The following is a 19,691-nucleotide window of genomic DNA, read 5'->3' on the forward strand; positions in this document are numbered from 1 at the left end:
ACTGAAATGACCTAGTAAAAATAGGCTACCTAAGTGGAATATAGCCTCATTTCAATACTATTTTTGCCATAAGACAATTATTTCTGTTGAAAAACAATTTCACTCCTCTCTACGCACATCTACATTCATACATTAAACAAAATTACAATTTGTTTGTGGGAAATTTATCGGCGGTATTGATTTTTTCATTGATGACCGTTACTCCTTTAAGCTCTTTGAGTTGTGTAAGACTTATGCTTATTTGGGCGTTTTTCGGAAGAGTCTTCAAATGCAAGAGTATAAATGAAAAGATCGTCATAGAACTTGATTTAGCAATAATTCTGTCTACGGCTACTACTATAACTATTGCTCAGTTTAATACGAACAAAATGGTTTAGATCCTTTTATTATAATATCCTGTTTAAAATAGTCGGAAAATTCTTAAAATACACGAACATAAATGGAAAGTTAATCAAGAACTTGACTGACCAATATTTCTATCTATGGCAACTACCATAACTATTACTCTGTTTTAGATGAGTAACATGATCTCTACCATTTGTTATAATATTCTCTTTAAAATAGTCGGAACAGCAATGATAGTCAAGGCGGGATATGTCAGGAGCAATGATTCTGTCATTGACTATTACTAGAAGAATAGCTCCGTTTTAGACGAACAAAATGGTTTCGATCTTTTAGCGTAATACTTAAGATACTTTCGATACTTTAGCGTAAAGAATGAGGTATTGTGGAGGAGACGAACCCCCTTATATACGTAATAATTTTTGTTCGTTATAGGTTCTAATGCTGCTCATTACTTCCACCTGAAAACCTTTTTTTTTATTTTCTCATTGTTTTTTTTTATAAATAATACTAGAAGGTCCTGTGGCCCTTTCATGGAAATTTTCTTCCCTCATGGTAAATTCCTCCATGGAAAGATCCTCCCATGTAACCCCCTCCCCCAACCCCCCTTTAACGTGAAAAACTTCCCCTGAAAACGTCGGTACACATCCCAATAACCATTACTATATGTGAACAATGGTCAAAGTTTGTAACTTGTAGCCCCTTCCCCGGGAACTGTGGGGAATTAAATCGTCCCGAAAGCCATAATTATTAGGTTTTTCGATTATGCTGAACAAAATGGCCATCTTAAAATTTTGATGAAAATTTGAAAAATTTTTGAAATTTTAAAATTTGAAAATTTTGAAAAAATGAGCGTGGGAGGGGGCCTAGATACCCTCTAATTTTTTTGGTCACTTAAAAAGAGCACTAGAACTTTCAATTTACGTTAGAATAAGCCCTCTTGCAAAGTTCTAGGACCACTGGGTCGAAATGATCACCCCTGGAGAAAAAAAAAAAAAAAAAAAAAAACAAATAAACACGCATCCGTGATCTGTCTTCTGGGAAAAAATACAAAACTCCACATTTTTGCAGATAGGAGCTTAAAACTTCTACAGTAGGGCTCTCTGATATGCATAATCTGATGTTCTGATTTTAGTTAAGATTCTATGATTTTAAGGGGTATTTCCCCCTATTTTCTAAAATTAGGCAAATTTTCTCAGGCTCGTAACTGTTGATGAGTAACATTAAACTTGATGAAACTTATATATTTAAAATCAGCATTAAAATTCAGTTCTTTTGAAGTAACTGTTGGTATCAAAATTCCGTTTTTTTTAAAGTTTCGGTTACTATTGAGCCGGATCGCTTTTTTAGACGAGCAATATGGTCTCGACCATTTCTTATAATATTCTCTCTAAGATAGTCGGAACAGTCCCTAAATACAAGAAAATAAATGAAAAATCTCTCAGAACTTAATTGACCAATAATTATTTTTATGACTAATACTAGAAGTATTGTTCCTTTTTAGACCAGCAATATGGTCTTGACCAGTTCTTATAATATCCTCTCAAAAATACTCGGAACAGTCTCAAAATATAAGAACATAAATGAAAATAAATGAAAAGAAGAACTAAAAGGTTTCGACCCTTTTATAATTTTAAATAAAAAAACAAGTTTTTTTTTAACTGAAATTAAGGAGCGGCATTAAAACTTAAAACGAACAGAAATTATTCCGTATATGAAAGGGGTTGTTCCCTTCTCAACGCCCCGCTCTTTACGCTAAAATTGACTGTTTCTCTCAATTCTACTTCATTAAACAGTGAAAAATTTGACTCTTGACTTTTTCTTTCAATTCTACTTTATTAAACAGTAAAAAACTTTAGCGTAAAGAGCTGATCGTTGAGAAGGGAACAGCCTCTTTCATATACGGAATAATTTCTGTTCGTTTTAAGTATTAATGTCGCTCCTTACTTTCAGTTAAAAAACTATTATTTTTATTTAATTTCTGAACGTTTTTGAATTAACGCATGTTTGATTTTGGCTCTAAGCACATAAATTACTAAAAACTAGAAACTAAAAATTACTAAAAAACTAAAATTACTAGAAACTTGCAAATTAATTCTTTTTTTTTGGCTAAATGGCTTTCTCTTAGTTTTGATCAGACGATTTTGAGAAAAAAGGGGTCGGGGGAGGAGGGGTAGTTCCCTCCAATTTTTCGGCTACTTAAAAAGGCAATTAGAACTTATAATTTTTAACGAACGTTTTTATTAGTAAAAAATATACAGTAAAAATATACAGTAAAAAATATGAAATTACTAAAAATACTTTAGCGTAAAGAGCGAGGTATTTAGGATGAGAAGAACCCCTCATATGCTTAATAATCTCTTTTCGTTTGAAGTTTTAATGCTGCTCCTTACTTTCAGCTGCAAAAACTTTTTCATATTTTATTTTTTCATTGTTTTTTTTTTATAGTGATGCTAGAAAATACTTGCCCCCCTTCATTAAATTTCTATCCCCCCATGACAAATTCCTCCAAGGAAAGATCCTACCACGTAGCCCCCTCCCTTCAACCCTCCCTCCAACCAAAAAATCCCCCTGAAAACTTTGGTACACTTCCTAATAACCACTACTGAATGTAATCACTGGTCAAAGTTTTTAACTTGCAGCCCCTCCCCTGGGGACTGTGGAAGAGTAAGTCATCTCCAAAGACATAGTTGTTATGTTTTCTGACTATGCTGAACAAAATGGCTATCTCAAAATTTTTATCCGTAGACTTTGGGAAAAATAAGAGCGTGGAAGGGGGCCTAAGTGCTCTTCAATTTTTTTGGTCACTTTAAAAGGGCACTAGAACTTTTAATTTCGGATAGAATGAGCCTTCTTGCAACATTCTAGGACCACTTGGTCGATACGATGACTCCTAGGTAAAGAAACAATAAAAAAAAAAATAAACACGCACCCGTGATTGGTCTTCTGGCTAAAAATACGAAGTTACTCATTTGTGTAGATAGGAGCTTGACACTTCTACAATAGGGTTCTCTGATACGCTGAATGGGACGGTGTGATTTTCGTTAAGATTATATGACTCTTAACGGGTGTCTCCTCCTATTTTCCAAAATAAGGCAAATTTTCTCAGGTTCGTAACTTTTGATGTGTACGAATAAATTTGACGAAACTTATATATTTAAAATCAGCATAAGAATCTGATTCTTTCAATGTATATCTTAGTATCAAAATTTCGTGTTTTAGAATGTCGTTGACTATTGAGCCGGGTCGCTCCTTACTACAGTTTGTTGCAACGAACCTGTTTGATTATAATATTCTCTTTAAAATAGTTGGAACAGTCTCAAAATATAAGAAAATAAATGAAATATCGTTTAAGAACTTGATTGACCAATAATTTTATCTATGGCTACTGCTATAACTATTGCTTTGTTTTAGACGAACAATATGGTATCGACCATTTCTTATAATATTATTTATTATATTATTTATTTTGTTTATTATTATTTATTATATTATTTATTATATTCATTTTTTATAAATTCTCTCTAAAATAGTCGGAACAGTCTCAAAATACAAGAACATAAATGAAAAGATCATTTGAGAACTCAATTGAGCAATGATTCTATCTTCGGCTACTGCTATAAGTACTGCTCAGTTTCAGACAAAATACAGATTCGACCCTTTGCTATAGTAAGAGTGACTGTGTAATGAATACCTTTTCATTAGATTATCGTGCATAGAGTTTATACAAACATTCCCAATATCTCGTATGAAAGGAAAATGGGTTGTTTTTAAACTTTATGGTTTGATAATCTTTTAAAAATTTAACAAGGATGGGGAGTATATGTTGGACAAAAAATGAAGAATATGGAATGTATTTAGAAATACCGCGCATCATTTAACTTAATGCATAATGCTTGCAGATTTTTTTTAACATTTATTTGTATTTGTATCAAAAATGTATGCACAGAAGATTTGCAACATTAATATTTATATGAATAAGAACTGTGGTAATGAAAAAATAAAGTCATGCATTCACAGACACTGTTTTATTTTCCAGATAACATCTAATTTAGCCGAAAAACAATCGCAAGCTTATTCAAAAGCCGGGGCAATTGCAGAAGAAGTGCTTAGTGCTGTCCGGACTGTTGTCGCCTTTGGTGGTACCGAAAAGGAGATTGATAGGTAATTCCGACCGGTTGTTTTGTATCATAGATAGACGTTAATCGAACTGAGGTGGGCATATTGCTTATGAACCAACTCTAAGGAAATGAAACCCTTGGAGTCAACATAATGTAGACAATGCATCTGAGTTGGTTAGAAACACTTAGTGCTTATGTTGGAAGATACCGTGCTTATATTGTATTATATCAGTCAACATGCATGAAGGTAAAAAAAATTCAAAATAGATAAAAGCAAATATCGATCAGTAGCGAGAAAAGTCCCTTCGGATGAAATAGGTGGCAACCTGAAGGTGTCAGTTAACATAACACAGTCATGAATTCCACTTACTAAACGCTGTGTAAACATTGCTAGGTCAATTTAAATTTTATACTGATGCAATTTATGTTGTTTAATTTATTACAAAGATGTCATATATTCTTGAGGCGAGACATAATTTTTTTAAGTTAAGAAAATGGTCTGCTGATATCCTACTACTGTGGAAAAATGAAGATTAATTCACACATTAGTTAAAAAAAATCCAAAAAATAAGTTTTTCAAAGAAAAGTAAAGGCCATATTCTACTTGAGATCATCAAAAATAAATTTCTATAATAATTCAAAATCAAAACTACCAGAAATTACTATTAAAAGATAGATGAAGCACAAAATGAACAGACATTAAATGAACAAATGCTTCCCTAACTGTAAAAGTCCATAGCTTATCTTTTTTTGGAGCTCTATTGAAAACAGATTATATTAAAAATATTTTCTTATTAAAAATTTTACTACAAATATTAAAAACAAAAATTAAAGTGAAATAAAATCTTAGATTAACGAGCTCTCAGCAATTGAAATCGTTATATATCAAATATCCAGTTTAATTTTATTATTTCTTTCCAAGACTGTTCAAGACACATATTTGATCCCCAGCAGCTTTGGAGGAGAGTTTCAAAGGTGACATCAAGTTTTCTTCGTACTCTAACCCTATCGATGTCGCTTCGTGGGAAAGACATTTTTCTGATGATCCTCCTCCCGTTGAAGCTACCAATAAACATGCCCTCCTCCACCATATGTCAAAACTTGACATCTGGAAGAACTTTGCCATAGCTACACCTTCAGCTGTCTAGACCCAAATTCGTCTAATAAAACCTGGTAAAACCCCAGGATACGATGGGGTGCAAACTGAGCACTTCCTATACGCTACCCCACTTTTTATACAGTATTAGGCACTATTCTTTCAGGTTTGTATTTCTCAGCAATATATTCCAACTGCTCTTTCGAAAGGTCCTATTACCTGTGTCTTAAAGGAGGGTAAAAACCCAAAGGCTTATGAATCGTAGAGACTAATTACTATTTGTTCATCAATTGGTAAGCTTTTTGTTAAGCTGATCCTCCATGAAATAAACACAAATTGCGAATTCGCGAAGGTTTGGGTGTGCAAAACGCACAGAGAACTTCTTTGGCTATTTTAGATTGCTATAGGGTGCTAAAAAAGAACCTGTATGTGTGTTCAATCGACATTTCAAAGGCGTTTGATTCCATTATCCATTCAAATGCTTTTTTTCTATTGAGAAGTGGAATAAACCCTTTTCTTTGCCGTCTCTTTGGAATTGGTATGGTTATGCAGCCATACGAGGGCGGATAGGTAGCCAGTTGAGTAAATTCATCCTTGTTCGGAAAGGTGTGGAACAAGGCTCTATGCTTAGTCCAGCTCTTTTCAATAATGCAATCCGAACCTTTACTAAAAATATTCCTCCATTTCTAATTGAGCCCCATACTGATTTCTCCATATTGGGGCATAGCTTGCAATACTTGTTTCTGGGCTCAGGGGGGGGGGTGTGGTTGTGTCGAACTTGGAGTTCTTTTTTTGATCTTTTGACTATTTTGAACAGAATCTCTATCTCAAGATTTTTATCGTATGCTCTTGGAACAATTCTGACTCTTAAAAAGGGCACTCGTACTTCTGATTCTCAATGAATGGCTCCTCCGAAGTTTATACGACCTCCACTTTCATATGAAGTGCCGCTAGGAAAGATAATAATGCTAGGAAGTGCTTCTAGATAATAATAAAACATTGAAGCCTTATGCCTTTCCTATAGGCAACGCTATAGCGTTGCCTCTGAAAACTTTTAAATGTAGAATGGTAATAGAGTATAAATGGACATGCATGGAAAGCTATATTTCTTTTCGAGTCCCACTAGCGCCTTGTCATTTCTTATTTGATTCGCCAGTTCTTATTTCTTCTACGTTTTATATTTACATAATTACCACGGCTCTTTCATAGATGTCTCCATTGTTTGTAGATATCAGAAGAGCTTAGTGTCAGCCGAAGAGGCAGGCATAAAACGTGGACAGCTTACTGGAATAAGTCTTGGTATATCTATGCTTGTTTTATATGGTGCGTATGCCCTGGCATTTTGGTTTGGGACGAAACTGATTTTGGATGGGTTTCTCAACTGTGTCGTCGTCTATGATGCATCAAACCTGCTAATTGTAAGTATTTAAATACTTACAAAATCTTGAGCTAGCCATTTGTTCAAAATAGTCCAAATATCAGAAAAATAAATAACTTCCTTTTTTAAAATCGATTATTCCCTCTGCTACTGCTACTAGTAATTCTACTACTACTAGATGTACAAAGAACACTACAGCACCAAACCACCTGAGACCATCACAATTGCTTCTCTTCCACCCTTGTTTCCTCACATTTTCATTCTTTATTCCTTCCCACTAAATTCTAATATTCCTTATATCAGTCCTTGAGACCTATGTTCATCCCATCCTGTGACACGCATGGTCTATAATGATAGGCCAAAAAGCACAATATTTGACACTCTACGATCCTTCATCTGTAAGACGTGGCCTAGCTATCTTAACCATTCTTTTATCATAGCGCTAAAAGGTGGGATGGAACTACTTTTTTCCCATAGTTTATTGTTTTGACATGCCTTCAGTAAAAAATGCACCTAAAGTTATCCTTGGACGATTTCTCATGAAAGATTGCAATAATAAAGCGAGCATCCATAAATTATATCTATAATCTTAAAAACATATGATAATCTTAAAAATTTTTCTCCTGATAAAATTAAAATCTCCTTTAAAAATTAAAATCTCCTGATAATCTTAAAATTTTTGAATGTCCTCTAGTTTTTTCAAAATCTTTATTTTTTCATATAGAGCAATGTTCTAAAAATAATTGAATTCGATATCCACAATATCTCAAAAGATACCATGGATTTGTTTTAAGGGAAAGTTTAAGAGAGCTGCGAAGTAAAATCTTCAGTAAATGCCCTGACCCTTGCAAAATTCATAAGTAAACCATAGTTTATCTGATGAAAGTAAACATCAGAGCTAAAATATAAAACGAACAAATATTAATTGCTCTTCATTTATGTATTATAAATCTCAAAAGCTGTTCAAATGAACCAACTTGAGATATTTTCATTTACCTGTAGAGCTTCAAAAAATAGGACTTTTCCGACGCATCAAAAAATGGACTTTTCCGATGCGAAACCGACGCATCAAAAAATAATTAAAAACCCTAAAATGCCGAAGCACCCTGAATAAAATAGAAGGTTAATTTATATTGCTCTCATTCTGAATAGAATTTTAATCAATATGCTCTCATTCCCAATAGAATCTAGTAAAGTCATTAAAGCTCGGTTTTCAGTAAAGCACGTGTTTTTCAGGATTATGGAAATATAGGCATTATCACACGTGAGTTTAATTGGAACTATGTTTGATTTATGTTGTATAAACTGCAAAGCATTCATTTTTGTTCGTTTCGACTTTCAACTTCGTTCCATTATCAGAAAAACTTTGTTTTCTAATAATGAATGAACACAAGAGATCACTTTTCAATACTTACCAAGTAAAATTAAATAAAAATTCAGACTGTAAGTTCCTAGTCCTGCCACTATACATGGCACAGTGCCACCAGTGGCACTTCTGAAGGTAGTATACGGAATCGAGGCTGGGATCGGGCGATCGGTTCTACAAGTGTGCCCTCGTTTTTTTTGTGCTGTCAGCTTGCTACAGCTATAACCATATTATGTGCCCACAATATTAAATCACAAATGTTTCTTTCAAAAATCTTTCTTTCCCTCAGAAAAGCTATCTCGCTTAATACAAGAGCCTTTTCCTCTACCAAATCATTTTACTCTCTATCTCCGTAGACTCTACCATAGCGAAAATTGATGAGATAAGCCTATGTAGAAAAAGTTAAAAATCTTTTCACAAATCAGGAACACAAAGCGAACTAAAAATCAACTGAAATTAAAGAAAACACTTCATGACTCGCCTCCAACAGGGAGGTTTGCGTAGCTCCGACCTAAGGAATGAATTGTACTTCAAATTGAAGTAAAAAAAAAATTCATCAGCTTTCCAAACTATTTCTTTCTCCTGTATGTCAGTCACAGCCTTTGTTTTTTCAGATTATATGACTCTTAACGGGTGTCTCCTCCTATTTTCCAAAATAAGGCAAATTTTCTCAGGCTCGTAACTTTTGATGTGTACGAATAAATTTGACGAAACTTATATATTTAAAATCAGCATAAGAATCTGATTCTTTCAATGTATATCATAGTATCAAAATTTCGTTTTTTAGAATGTCGTTGACTATTGAGCCGGGTCGCTCCTTACTACAGTTTGTTGCAACGAACCTCTTTGATTATAATATTCTCTTTAAAATAGTCGGAACAGTCTCAAAATGCAAGAACATAAATGAAAAGAACATTTGAGAACTTAATTGAGCAATGATTCTATCTTTGGCTACTGCTATAAGTACTGCTCAGTTTCAGACAAAATACAGATTCAACCCTTTGCTAAAGTAAGAGTGACTGTGTAATGAATACCTGTTCATTAGATTATCGTGCATAGAGTTTATACAAACATTCCCAATATCTCGTATGAAAGAAAAATGGGTTGTTTTTAAACTTTATGGTTTGATATCTTTTAAAAATTTAACAAGGATGGGGAGTATATGTTGGACAAAAAAATGAAGAATATGGAATGTATTTAGAAATACCGCGCATCATTTAACTTAATACATAATGCTTGCAGATTTTTTTTTTAACATTTATTTGTATTTGTATCAAAAATGTATGCACAGAAGATTTGCAACATTAATATTTATATGAATAAGAACTGTGGTAATGAAAAAATAAAGTCATGCATTCACAAACACTGTTTTCTTTTCCAGATAACATCTAATTTAGCCGAAAAACAATCGCAAGCTTATTCAAAAGCCGGGGCAATTTCATTTTTGTTCGTTTCGACTTTCAACTTCGTTCCATTATCAGAAAAACTTTGTTTTCTAATAATGAATGAACACAAGAGATCACTTTTCAAAACTGTAGAAGCTATCTTGTTAGCTGATTCTTTAAACTCGTGCTGTAATTAGTTAACCATGAGAGAATATTAACAGGGCAAAAAGATGCTTAATAATAGCTAAGCCGAGGGTTACAGTATTGAAATTAAAGAGAAATGAAAATAGGTTTACAAAAAGGGCATTTATTTGCAATCAGAGCCAAGGGCCCGAGACCCTCTCTCCTAAGATAAATGTTCACCACCAAACCATATATGTCAGAACATAAAAGGTAAAAACAAGAAACACCATCTTCAAAGTTACCAGATTTAATTCTCTTCCTGTCTTCCTTGTTTGTTCAAGTTCCACAAGAGCTACAGCTTGGCTACACGCTCTACTGTCATACCATCCAGCTGGCTCAGGATCCATTGCCATTCAATGCCTCTGTTAAATAAATAAGAACTGTTGGTTGTATAACCTCTATCCCGATCAAGTTCGGGATTTTGAAGAAGGGGACTCCACGAGACTTGTGGCACATAGTCATGGTAATATTATCTAATAATTCCTAGGCATATCCAAAGGGGAATTTTCGTATTTACAAGCCCTCCATCAAAATGGAGAAAATAAAACAATCACAAAGATCATATGGGTTCTGGGTGGTCACTAATCATAGTCTATTAGCACGATTAAATCAGAAATTTTCATCCCTCCCAAATTTACACTAGTGAGAAACGAATAATCACGTTTTGATATATGACACGATACTAGACGTCAACAGGGATTAGGTAAATTTGTTTCTTAACCACCATTAGTGAAAACAAATATACATCTTAATTAAAACACGAATTGCCTCTTGGCATAATCTAAAATTGCTCGTGGTACAAGATGCAGATGTTCATAGTACCGATTGGTGTACAGGGGAATTGGGCAAAAAATAGCTGCCAAACATGGCTAAGCTTTTTCTGGGTTCCATATAATTGTATTAAAAACAAATATTGATATTTACTGAAGATAAAACCCAAGTTTATGGTTCAGGGAATAGAGTTTGGAGAAAGTGCGTGTTGAGGAGGTCCTAGCAGGTAATGCCATGCGGGGGGGGGTATAAGAAGTAAATTTAAGCCATATTAATAGCTATTTCTGAGATCTTTTAATGAAAATCCCACGTTTGTTTAATCCAAGACTATTCGTATTCACGCCACCGTGACAACATGAGGCCTGCCCATACTAGCAATCAATTCCGGATGGGGGGGGGATGATTATTAGAGGTAAAGTTTTGGTTACGCTTTAGTTCACGTTTTACAAGGCTCCTATGTGCAAAAATAAAGAATTTTGGATTCCTTTGGCTAGAATTGCTGTTTTTCACCCCCTAATGGTGGAAAAAATCACATTACTCTGACGCAATCTTTTTGACTAGTTAATTGAATATTTTAATCCTCTTGTTTTGTAGGATTATCTGCACCTTTTAGAAACGAATGTGCTACCTTACGGCACTGCCACCTCTGAAACTCGAGGATCGATATGCGTATAGTTTTTTGATAATTCTAAATCAATTGACTATCTGAGAATTTTTACGCAATAGCTTTTCGGCCTTCCTTTGGCTAGAATTGTTCTTTTGCACCACAAATCAGCTGAAAGTGCCGCATCGCTGGGGGACGGACTTTTTGGCTAAAATAAATGTCTGTGTTAACTGTGTTAATCCTACATTACTTTGTAGGATTACCTGCACCTATTAGAAACGATTGCGCCATCGTACGGCATTCCCACCTGCGAAACTCGAGCCTCGATACGCGCATAGTTTTTTTTATAGTTCTAAATCAGTTGACTATCTCAGAATTTTCAAGCATTAGCTTTTTTGGACTTGTTTGACTAGAATTGCTGTTTTGCGCCAAAAATCAGTTGAAAACGCCGCTTTGCTGTGGGAAAGTATTTTTTTGGCTAAAACACATTTCTACGTTAACCCTTATTTTATAGGTTTACCTGCAACTATTAAAAACGAATGCGCCACCGTACGGCAGTACTGCTTCTGAGGCAGACTCAACATGTGTATAGTTTTTGATAATTTTAAATAAATTGACTGTCTCAGAATTTTCATGCAATAGCTTTTGTCGACTTCTTTGGCTATAATTGTTGTTTTGCACCCCAAATCGGCTGGAAAGGCCGTTTTGCTGTTTTCTCTTTTTCGGCTAAAATAATTGTCTTTGTTAACCCTTATTATGTAGGACTACCTACACCTTTTGAAACGAATGCGCCACCGTACTGCATTTCTGCCCCTGAAACTGGAGGCTCAATACGCGTATAGTTTTTTGATAATTTTAAATCAATTGACTATCTCAGAATTTTCACACAATAGCTTTTTGGCCTTCTTTTGGCTAGAATTGTTGTTTTGCACCACACATAGGCTGAAAATGCCGCTTTGCTGGGGGGGGGGCAGACTTTTTGGTCAAGATAAATGTCTGTGTTAGCCGTTTATTTTGTAGGACTATCCGCACCTTTAGACACAAATGTGCCACCGTACAGCCTTACTGCCTCTGAAACTCGAGGCTAATTACACGTATAGTTTTTTTTGGTAATTCCAAATCAATTGACTATCTCAGAATTTCCTCCTTTTTGGCATTCTTTTGGCTAAAATTGTTGCTTGGCACCACTAAATGCTTGAAAACGCCACTTTTCTGAGGAGTAGTTTTTTTTACCAAAATAAATATAGATGTTAACCTTTATTTTCTAGCACTACCTGCACTTTAGAAACGAATGCGCCACCGTGCACCGTTACTACCCCTCTGGAACTCCATAAATTTAGATATTATTTTTTTTAATAAAGTGACATCCAATTCTACTTCCCGCAATTCTGATCCCTGTTACAACGGTTCCACCTCCGATTCTAATTGCTTCCATTGTGGCTCAACCAATTTTACTTCTCGCTATGCTCCCTCCGATCCCTACTTCAAATCTGACTCCAGTAGCGTCAATTCCAGATTTACCACTTCTGTCCCTGATTCCACAGATCTGATAACGCCAATTTCGCTCAAAGCTCTGCCAATTCCATGATTTTGTATGCCGCTACCTTACTGGTAATTTATGGCTGGAAAGTATTACCACTCTGCCTCATATTATCATTCCTAGGAGCTTTGCAACCATTTACCCTCTAAAATAACTTTATAAACTATGAGTAACCATTGTTTTTATTTGAACAGTGGAAACTTGCCATTTCATTGTTAGATTAAAATGTTCCGTGGTAATGTCTTGTCTGTGGCACTCAGTGAATAACGTGTGGTACCTTATGGCATACACTATCACACCTAAAGTATTTCCAGACATTTTTCTGCAAAAACATCCGTTTAGACTAGATTCAATCTTTAAACTTAATGAAGAGCCCCCAGTCACGTCTCTTCTGATGACTTCTGGTAATTCAGGCCAGCGTGACACAAGGTTCCAGCCCCATGACACCCTCCAGCGCACATCAAAAGAAATCGCAAATTCTTATTACGAAACAAAAAATATTTATTACAAAACAAAAAAACATCCTAAAAGATCATATATTCTTCTCACAAAATACTTATTACAAAACAAAAATTCTTACAAAACAGAAAATACATCCTAAGAAATCACGAATTCTTTTTTAAAAAGCAAACAATACTTTTAACAAAACAAAACTAATTCAAAAAACAAAAATTCATCAAAAAAGTCAAAGATTGTTCTTACAAAATACAAAATACTTCTTACAAAAAAATCTTCTTATAAAGCGAAATATAACTCAAAAGCAAAAATACATTCTAAGAAATCAAAATTCTTATCAAATCTTACGAAATACTTTTTACGAGAAAAATAATTTTTACAAAACGAAAATAGATCCTAAGCAATGGAAAACTGTTCTTAAAAAAGACAAATACTTGTTACAAAACAAAAATATTTTCTTACAATGCAAAAATAAATCATGCAATACAAAATAAATCCTAAAAGATCACAAATTCCTCTTACGAAATACAAAATACTTCTTACAACGCAAAATCAAAAATACATCCTAAACATCGGAATTCCTCTTATAAAACAAAAGATAAATCTTGCAGAACAAAAATGTATCCTAAACAATCACAAATTCTTCTTACAAAATACAAAATACTTCTTACAAAACAAAAATAATTCTTACAAAACAACAAGAGCTAAGAGCTCATATGGCACTTGTGACGAGGCAAGAAGAGCTAAGAGCCAAGAGATCATATAGTATGAGCTCTAGCAAAATTCTATGAATCAATAGATTGATTTAAAAGAAAAATAAGAGGCTTAATGCCGGTCAGGACTTAAAATAAGAGCTCTGAGTCACGATGTCCTTCTAAATATCAAAATTCATTAAGATCCGATCACCCACTCGTATGTTATAAACACCTAATTTTTTCTAATATTTCCTCTCCCTTTAGCCCCCCAGATGGTCGAATCTGGGAAAACGATTTTATCAAGTCAATTTGTGCAGCTCCCTGACACGCCTACCAATTTTCATCGTCCTAGCACGTCCAGAAGCACCAAACTCGCCAAATCACTGAATCCCTCCCCCAGCTCCCCCAAAGAGAGCGAATCCAGTACGGTTCCGTCAATCACGTATGAAGGACATTTGCTTATTCTATCCACCAAGCTTCATCCCGATTCCTCCACTCCAAGTGTTTTCCAAGATTTCCCCCTCCAACCCCCTCCCCCCCACTGTCAAAAGATCTGGTCGGGATTTGAAATAAGAGCTCTGAGACATAAATTATTTCTAAATATCAACTTTAATTAAGATCCGATCACCTATTCGTAAAATAAAAATACCCCAATTTTCACGTTTTCCAAGAATTCCGGTTTCTCCCTCCAACTCCCCCTAACGTCACAGGATCTGGTCGGAATTTAAAATTAGAGCTTTAAAGCGCAAGACCCTTCTAAATATCGAATTTCATTAAGATCTGGTCTCCCTTTCGTAAGTTACAAATACCTCAATTTTCAAAATTCCCCCCCCCCAACTCCACCAAAGAGAGCAGATCCGGTCCGATTATGTCAGTCACGTGTCTTAGACAGGTTTTTATTCTTCCAATCCAGTTTCATCCTGATCTCACCACTTTAAGTATTTTCTAAGATTTCCGGTTCCCCTCAACTGCCCCCCCCCCCAATTACGCTGGATCCGCTTGATATTTAAAATAGGAGATCTGAGTCACGAGGTCCTTCTAAATATGAAGTTTCATGAAGATCTGATGACTCCTTCGTAAGTTAAAAATACGTCATTTCTAATTTTTCAGAATTAACCCCCCCCAATAGAGCGGATCCGTTCCAATTATGTAAATCACGTATCCAAGACTTCTGCTTATTTTTCCCACCAAGTTTCATCCCGATCCCTGCAATCTAAGCGTTTTCCATGATTTTAGTTTCCCCCACCCCAAACTCCCCCAATGTCACCAGATCCGGTCGGGACTTAAATAAGCGCTTTGAGACATGATATCCTTCGAAATATCAAATTTCGTTGAGATCCGATCACCCTTTCGTAAGTTAAAAATACCTCATTTTTTCTAATTTTTAAGAATTACCCCCCCCCCCCAACTACCCCAAAGAGAGCAGATCTGTTCCGGTTATGTCAATCATGTATCTAGGACTTGTGCTTATTTTTCCCACCAAGTTTCTTCCCGATCCCTCCGCTCTAAGTGTTTTTCTAGTTTTAGGTTTCCCCCTCCCAACTCCCCCCATGTCACCAGATCCGGTCGGTATTTAAAACAAGAGCTCTGAGACACAATATACTTCTAAATGACAAATTTCATTGAGATCCGATAACCCGTTCTTAAGTTAAAAATACCTCATTTTTTATTTTTTCAGAATTACCCCCCCCCCCCCCCCCCCAACTACCCTAAAGAGAGCGGATCTGTTCCGGTTATGTCAATCATATATCTAGGATTTGTGCTTATTTCTCCCACCAAGTTTCATCCCTATCCCTCCACTCTAAGTGTTTTCCAAGTTTTAGGTTTCCCCCTCCCCACTCCCCCCAATGTCACCAGATCTGTTCGGGATTTAAAATAAGAGCTCTGAGTCATGATATCCTTCTAAATATCATATTTTATTGAGATCCGATCACCCGTTTGTAAGTTAAAATACCTCTTTTTTCTATTTTTTCTGAATTAACACCCCCCCCCCAACTACCCCAAAGAGAGCGGATCCGTTCCGGTTATGTCAGTTATGTATCTAAGACTTGTGCTTATTTTTCTTACCAAGTTTCATCCTGATCCCTCCACTCTAAGTGTTTTCCAATATTTTAGGTTTCCCCCTCCCAACTTCCCCCCCCCCAATGTCACCAGATCCGGTTTGGGATTTAAAATAAGAGCTCTGAGACACGATATCCTTCTAAATATCAAATTTCATTGAGATTCGGTCACCCGTTCGTAAGTTAAAAATACCTCATTTTTTCAAAATTTTCATAATTAACACCCCCCCCCAACTACCCCAAAGAGAGGAGATCCGTTCCAGTTATGTCAATTGTGTATCTAGGATTTGTGCTTATTTTTCCCACCAAGTTTCATCCCGATCCCTCCACTCTAAGTTTTTCCAAGTTTTAGGTTTCTACCTCCGAACACCCCCCCCCCCCCCAATGTCACCAGATCTGTTTGGGATTTAAAATTGAGCTCTGAGACACGATATCCTTCTAAATATCAAATTTCATTGAGATCCGATCACCCGTTCGTAAGAAATCACAAATTCTTATTACAAAACAAAAAATAATAAAAATAACTCTTAAAATACAAAAATGCATCCTAAACAATCACAAATTCTTCTTAAAAATACTAATACTTCTTACAAAACAAAAATAAATCTTACAAAAAATACATCTTAAGAAATCAGAGAATGTTCATTCAAAATACATAATTCATCTCACAAAACAAAAATTTATTCTTACAAACCAAAATACATCTTAAGAAATCACAAATTCTTCTTACAAAACAAAAATACTTCCTACAAAACAAAAATAATCCCTAAACAATCGCAAATCATTCTCACAAATCAAAAATAATTCTTACTAAGCAAAAATATATAGTAAAAATCACAAAGTATTCCTATAAAATACAAATTCTTCTTGCATCATACAAAATACTTCTTACAAAATAAAAAAAAAAGATTCTTACAAAAGAAAGATACATCCTAAGAGATCAAGATTTATTTTTACAATTTTCTTCTTACAAAACAAAAACACATCCAAAGAAATCACAAAATCATCTTACGAAGCAAAAACAATTGTTACAGAACGACAATACTTCCTAAACAATCACAAGTGGCCGTTACAAAATACAAAATACTTGTTAAAAAACGAAAAAATACTTCTTACAAAGAAAAAATGTAATTCCTTAAAAAATAAAAATACATCCTAAGAAATCACAAATTTTTCTTACGTCATACAAAATACTTCTTACGAAACAAAAAATAATACATCCCAAAAGACCACAAAATCAATCTTCTTACAAAGATATCAAAAGAAATCACAAAATCTTCTTACGAAGGAAACACAATTCTTACAAAACTAAAATACATCCTAAGCAATCATAAACAGATCTTACAAAATACAAAATACGTCCTCTACAATCAAAAACGGTTCTTACAAAAAACAAATACTTGTAAAAAAAAAATATTACTTACAAAGCAAAAAATAATTCTTACAAAACAAAAAACATCCTAAGAAATCACAAATTCGTCTTACATCATATAAAACACTTCTTACGAAACAAAAGTTCTGACAAAACACAAATACATGCCAAAAGACCACAAACTCTTCTTACAAAACAAAAATGTTTCCGAAACAGAAACATATCCTAGGAAATTGCAAATTCTTCTTACGAAATACAAACTAATTCTTACATAACGAAAATACATCCTAGCCAATCACAAACGAATCATACGAAATACAAAATTTATGCTGAAGAATTAGAGATTGTTCTTACAATGTACAAAATACTTGTTACAAAACAAAAAATTCGTCTTGCGAAGCATTGAATTATTCTTTAAAAAATCATAGAAATCATAAATTCTTCTTACATCATACAAAATACTTCTTACAAAGCAAAAACTAATTCTTACAAAATGAAAATAATCACAAACTAACAATCCTAACACACAAACTAATAATCCTAACAATCCTAATCACAAACTAACAATCCTAATCACAAACAAAAAAATCCTAACAATCCTAATCACAAACTAATAATCCTAACAATCACAAACTGTCCGTACAAAATAGAGAATACTTGTTACAAAAAAAGAACTTATTACAAAACAAAAAGAATTCTTACAAAACGAACATACATCCTAAGAGATCACATATTCTTCTTACAAAATATAATATAATTCTTACAAAAAAAGAATAATTCTTGTAGAACAAAAGTACATCCTAAACAATCACAAATTCTTATTATAAAATACAAAATATTTCTTACATAACCAAAATTGATTCCTACAAAAAATGCATCCTAAAAAATCTTAGATTGTTTTAACAGTATTTCATATTCCTGCCGCTGTCATCCTTTCATTTTCCCTCATAGAGATGACGAGTTTTGATTATCTCAAGTGTTTAGAGTTAGATGCTAATGAATTGGGAATTTATCAAGATACAAATAATTGCATCCTAGTAAGAATTATATTTTGCATTGTAAGAAGTATTTTGTATGATGTAAGAAGAATTTGAGATTTCTTAGGATGTATTTTCATGTTGTAAAAATAATTTTTTCTTTCGTAAGAAGTATATTTTGTTTTGTAACAAGTATTTTGTATTTTGTAAGAACAATCTCTGATTTCTTAGGACGTATTTTGTATGAACTGTTTGTGATTGGTTAGGATGTATTTTCGTTTTGTAAGAAATAGTTTGTATTTTGAAAGAAGAATTTGCTATTTCTTAGAATGTATTTCTGTTTTGTATTTTTTTTTTTATTTGTAAGAAGTATCTTTTATTTTGTAAGAAGAGTTTGTGGTCTTTTGGGATGTATTTTTGTTTTATAGCATCTTTTTGCTTTGTAAGTAGCATTTTTTTGTTTTTTAACACGTATTTTGTGTTTTGTAAGAATTGTATGTGATTGCTTATGATGTATTTTAGTTTTGAAAGAATTGTTTTTGCTTCGTAAGATGATTCTGTGATTTCTTAGGATGTTTTTTTGTTTTGTAAGAATCATTTCTTGTTTTGTAAGAAGTTTGTATTTTGTAAGAATAAGTTGTGATCTCTTAGGATGTATTTTGTTTTTTAAGAATTATTTTTTTGTTTTGTAAGAAGAATTTTGTATTATGAAAGAAAAATTTTGTATTAAATAGGAATATTTCGTGATTTTAGGAAGTATTTTTTTTGTAAGAATTATTTTTGGCTTTGTAAGAATAGTCTGTGATTGTTTAGAGTGTATTTGTCTTTTAAAGAATATTTTGTTTCGTAAGATGAATTTGTGATTTCTTAGGATGTATTTTTTTTTGTAAGAATTGTTTTTTTGTTTTGTAAGAACAACCTCTGATTTCTTAGGATGTATTTTATATTTTTTAAGAACCGTTTATGATCAATTAGGATGTAGTTTCGTTCTGAAGGAATTATTTTAATTTGGATGAAACATTTGTGAATTTTTAGGATGTATTTTAGTTTGTGAGAAATATTTTTTTTTTGTGAGAAGTATTTTGTATGAATTTCTTATGAATTTTGTATGAATCTCTGGTTTCTTAAGATGTATTTTTGTTTTGTAAGAATTTTTTTTTTGTTTTGTGACAACCATTATTTGTTTTGTAATAAGAATTAGTAATTTCTATGGATGCATTTTTCTTTTGTATGAATTATTTTTTGAATTATAAGAAGTACTTTTTGTTTCCTAACAAGAGTATCTGATTTCTTAGGATGTATTCTTGTTTTGTAAGAATAATCGTTTTGTCCCGTAAGAGTTATT

General features: G+C 33.6%; 1 protein-coding gene across 5 annotated transcripts in view; it reads left to right on the forward strand.

Annotated features, from left to right (window-relative positions):
* LOC136036715 (ATP-dependent translocase ABCB1-like) overlaps nucleotides 1–19,691 on the forward strand; it is a 207,981-nt gene that overhangs the window by 73,097 nt on the left and 115,193 nt on the right. For all 5 annotated transcript variants that reach the window (XM_065719053.1, XM_065719051.1, XM_065719054.1 and 2 more), the window contains 2 exons: nucleotides 4,382–4,506; nucleotides 6,788–6,977. In XM_065719053.1, the coding sequence (XP_065575125.1) occupies nucleotides 4,382–4,506; nucleotides 6,788–6,977 (315 nt within the window). The remainder of the gene's footprint in view (nucleotides 1–4,381; nucleotides 4,507–6,787; nucleotides 6,978–19,691) is intronic.

This window comes from Artemia franciscana, chromosome 15, assembly GCF_032884065.1.
Source record: "Artemia franciscana chromosome 15, ASM3288406v1, whole genome shotgun sequence".
NCBI lineage: Eukaryota > Metazoa > Arthropoda > Branchiopoda > Anostraca > Artemiidae > Artemia > Artemia franciscana.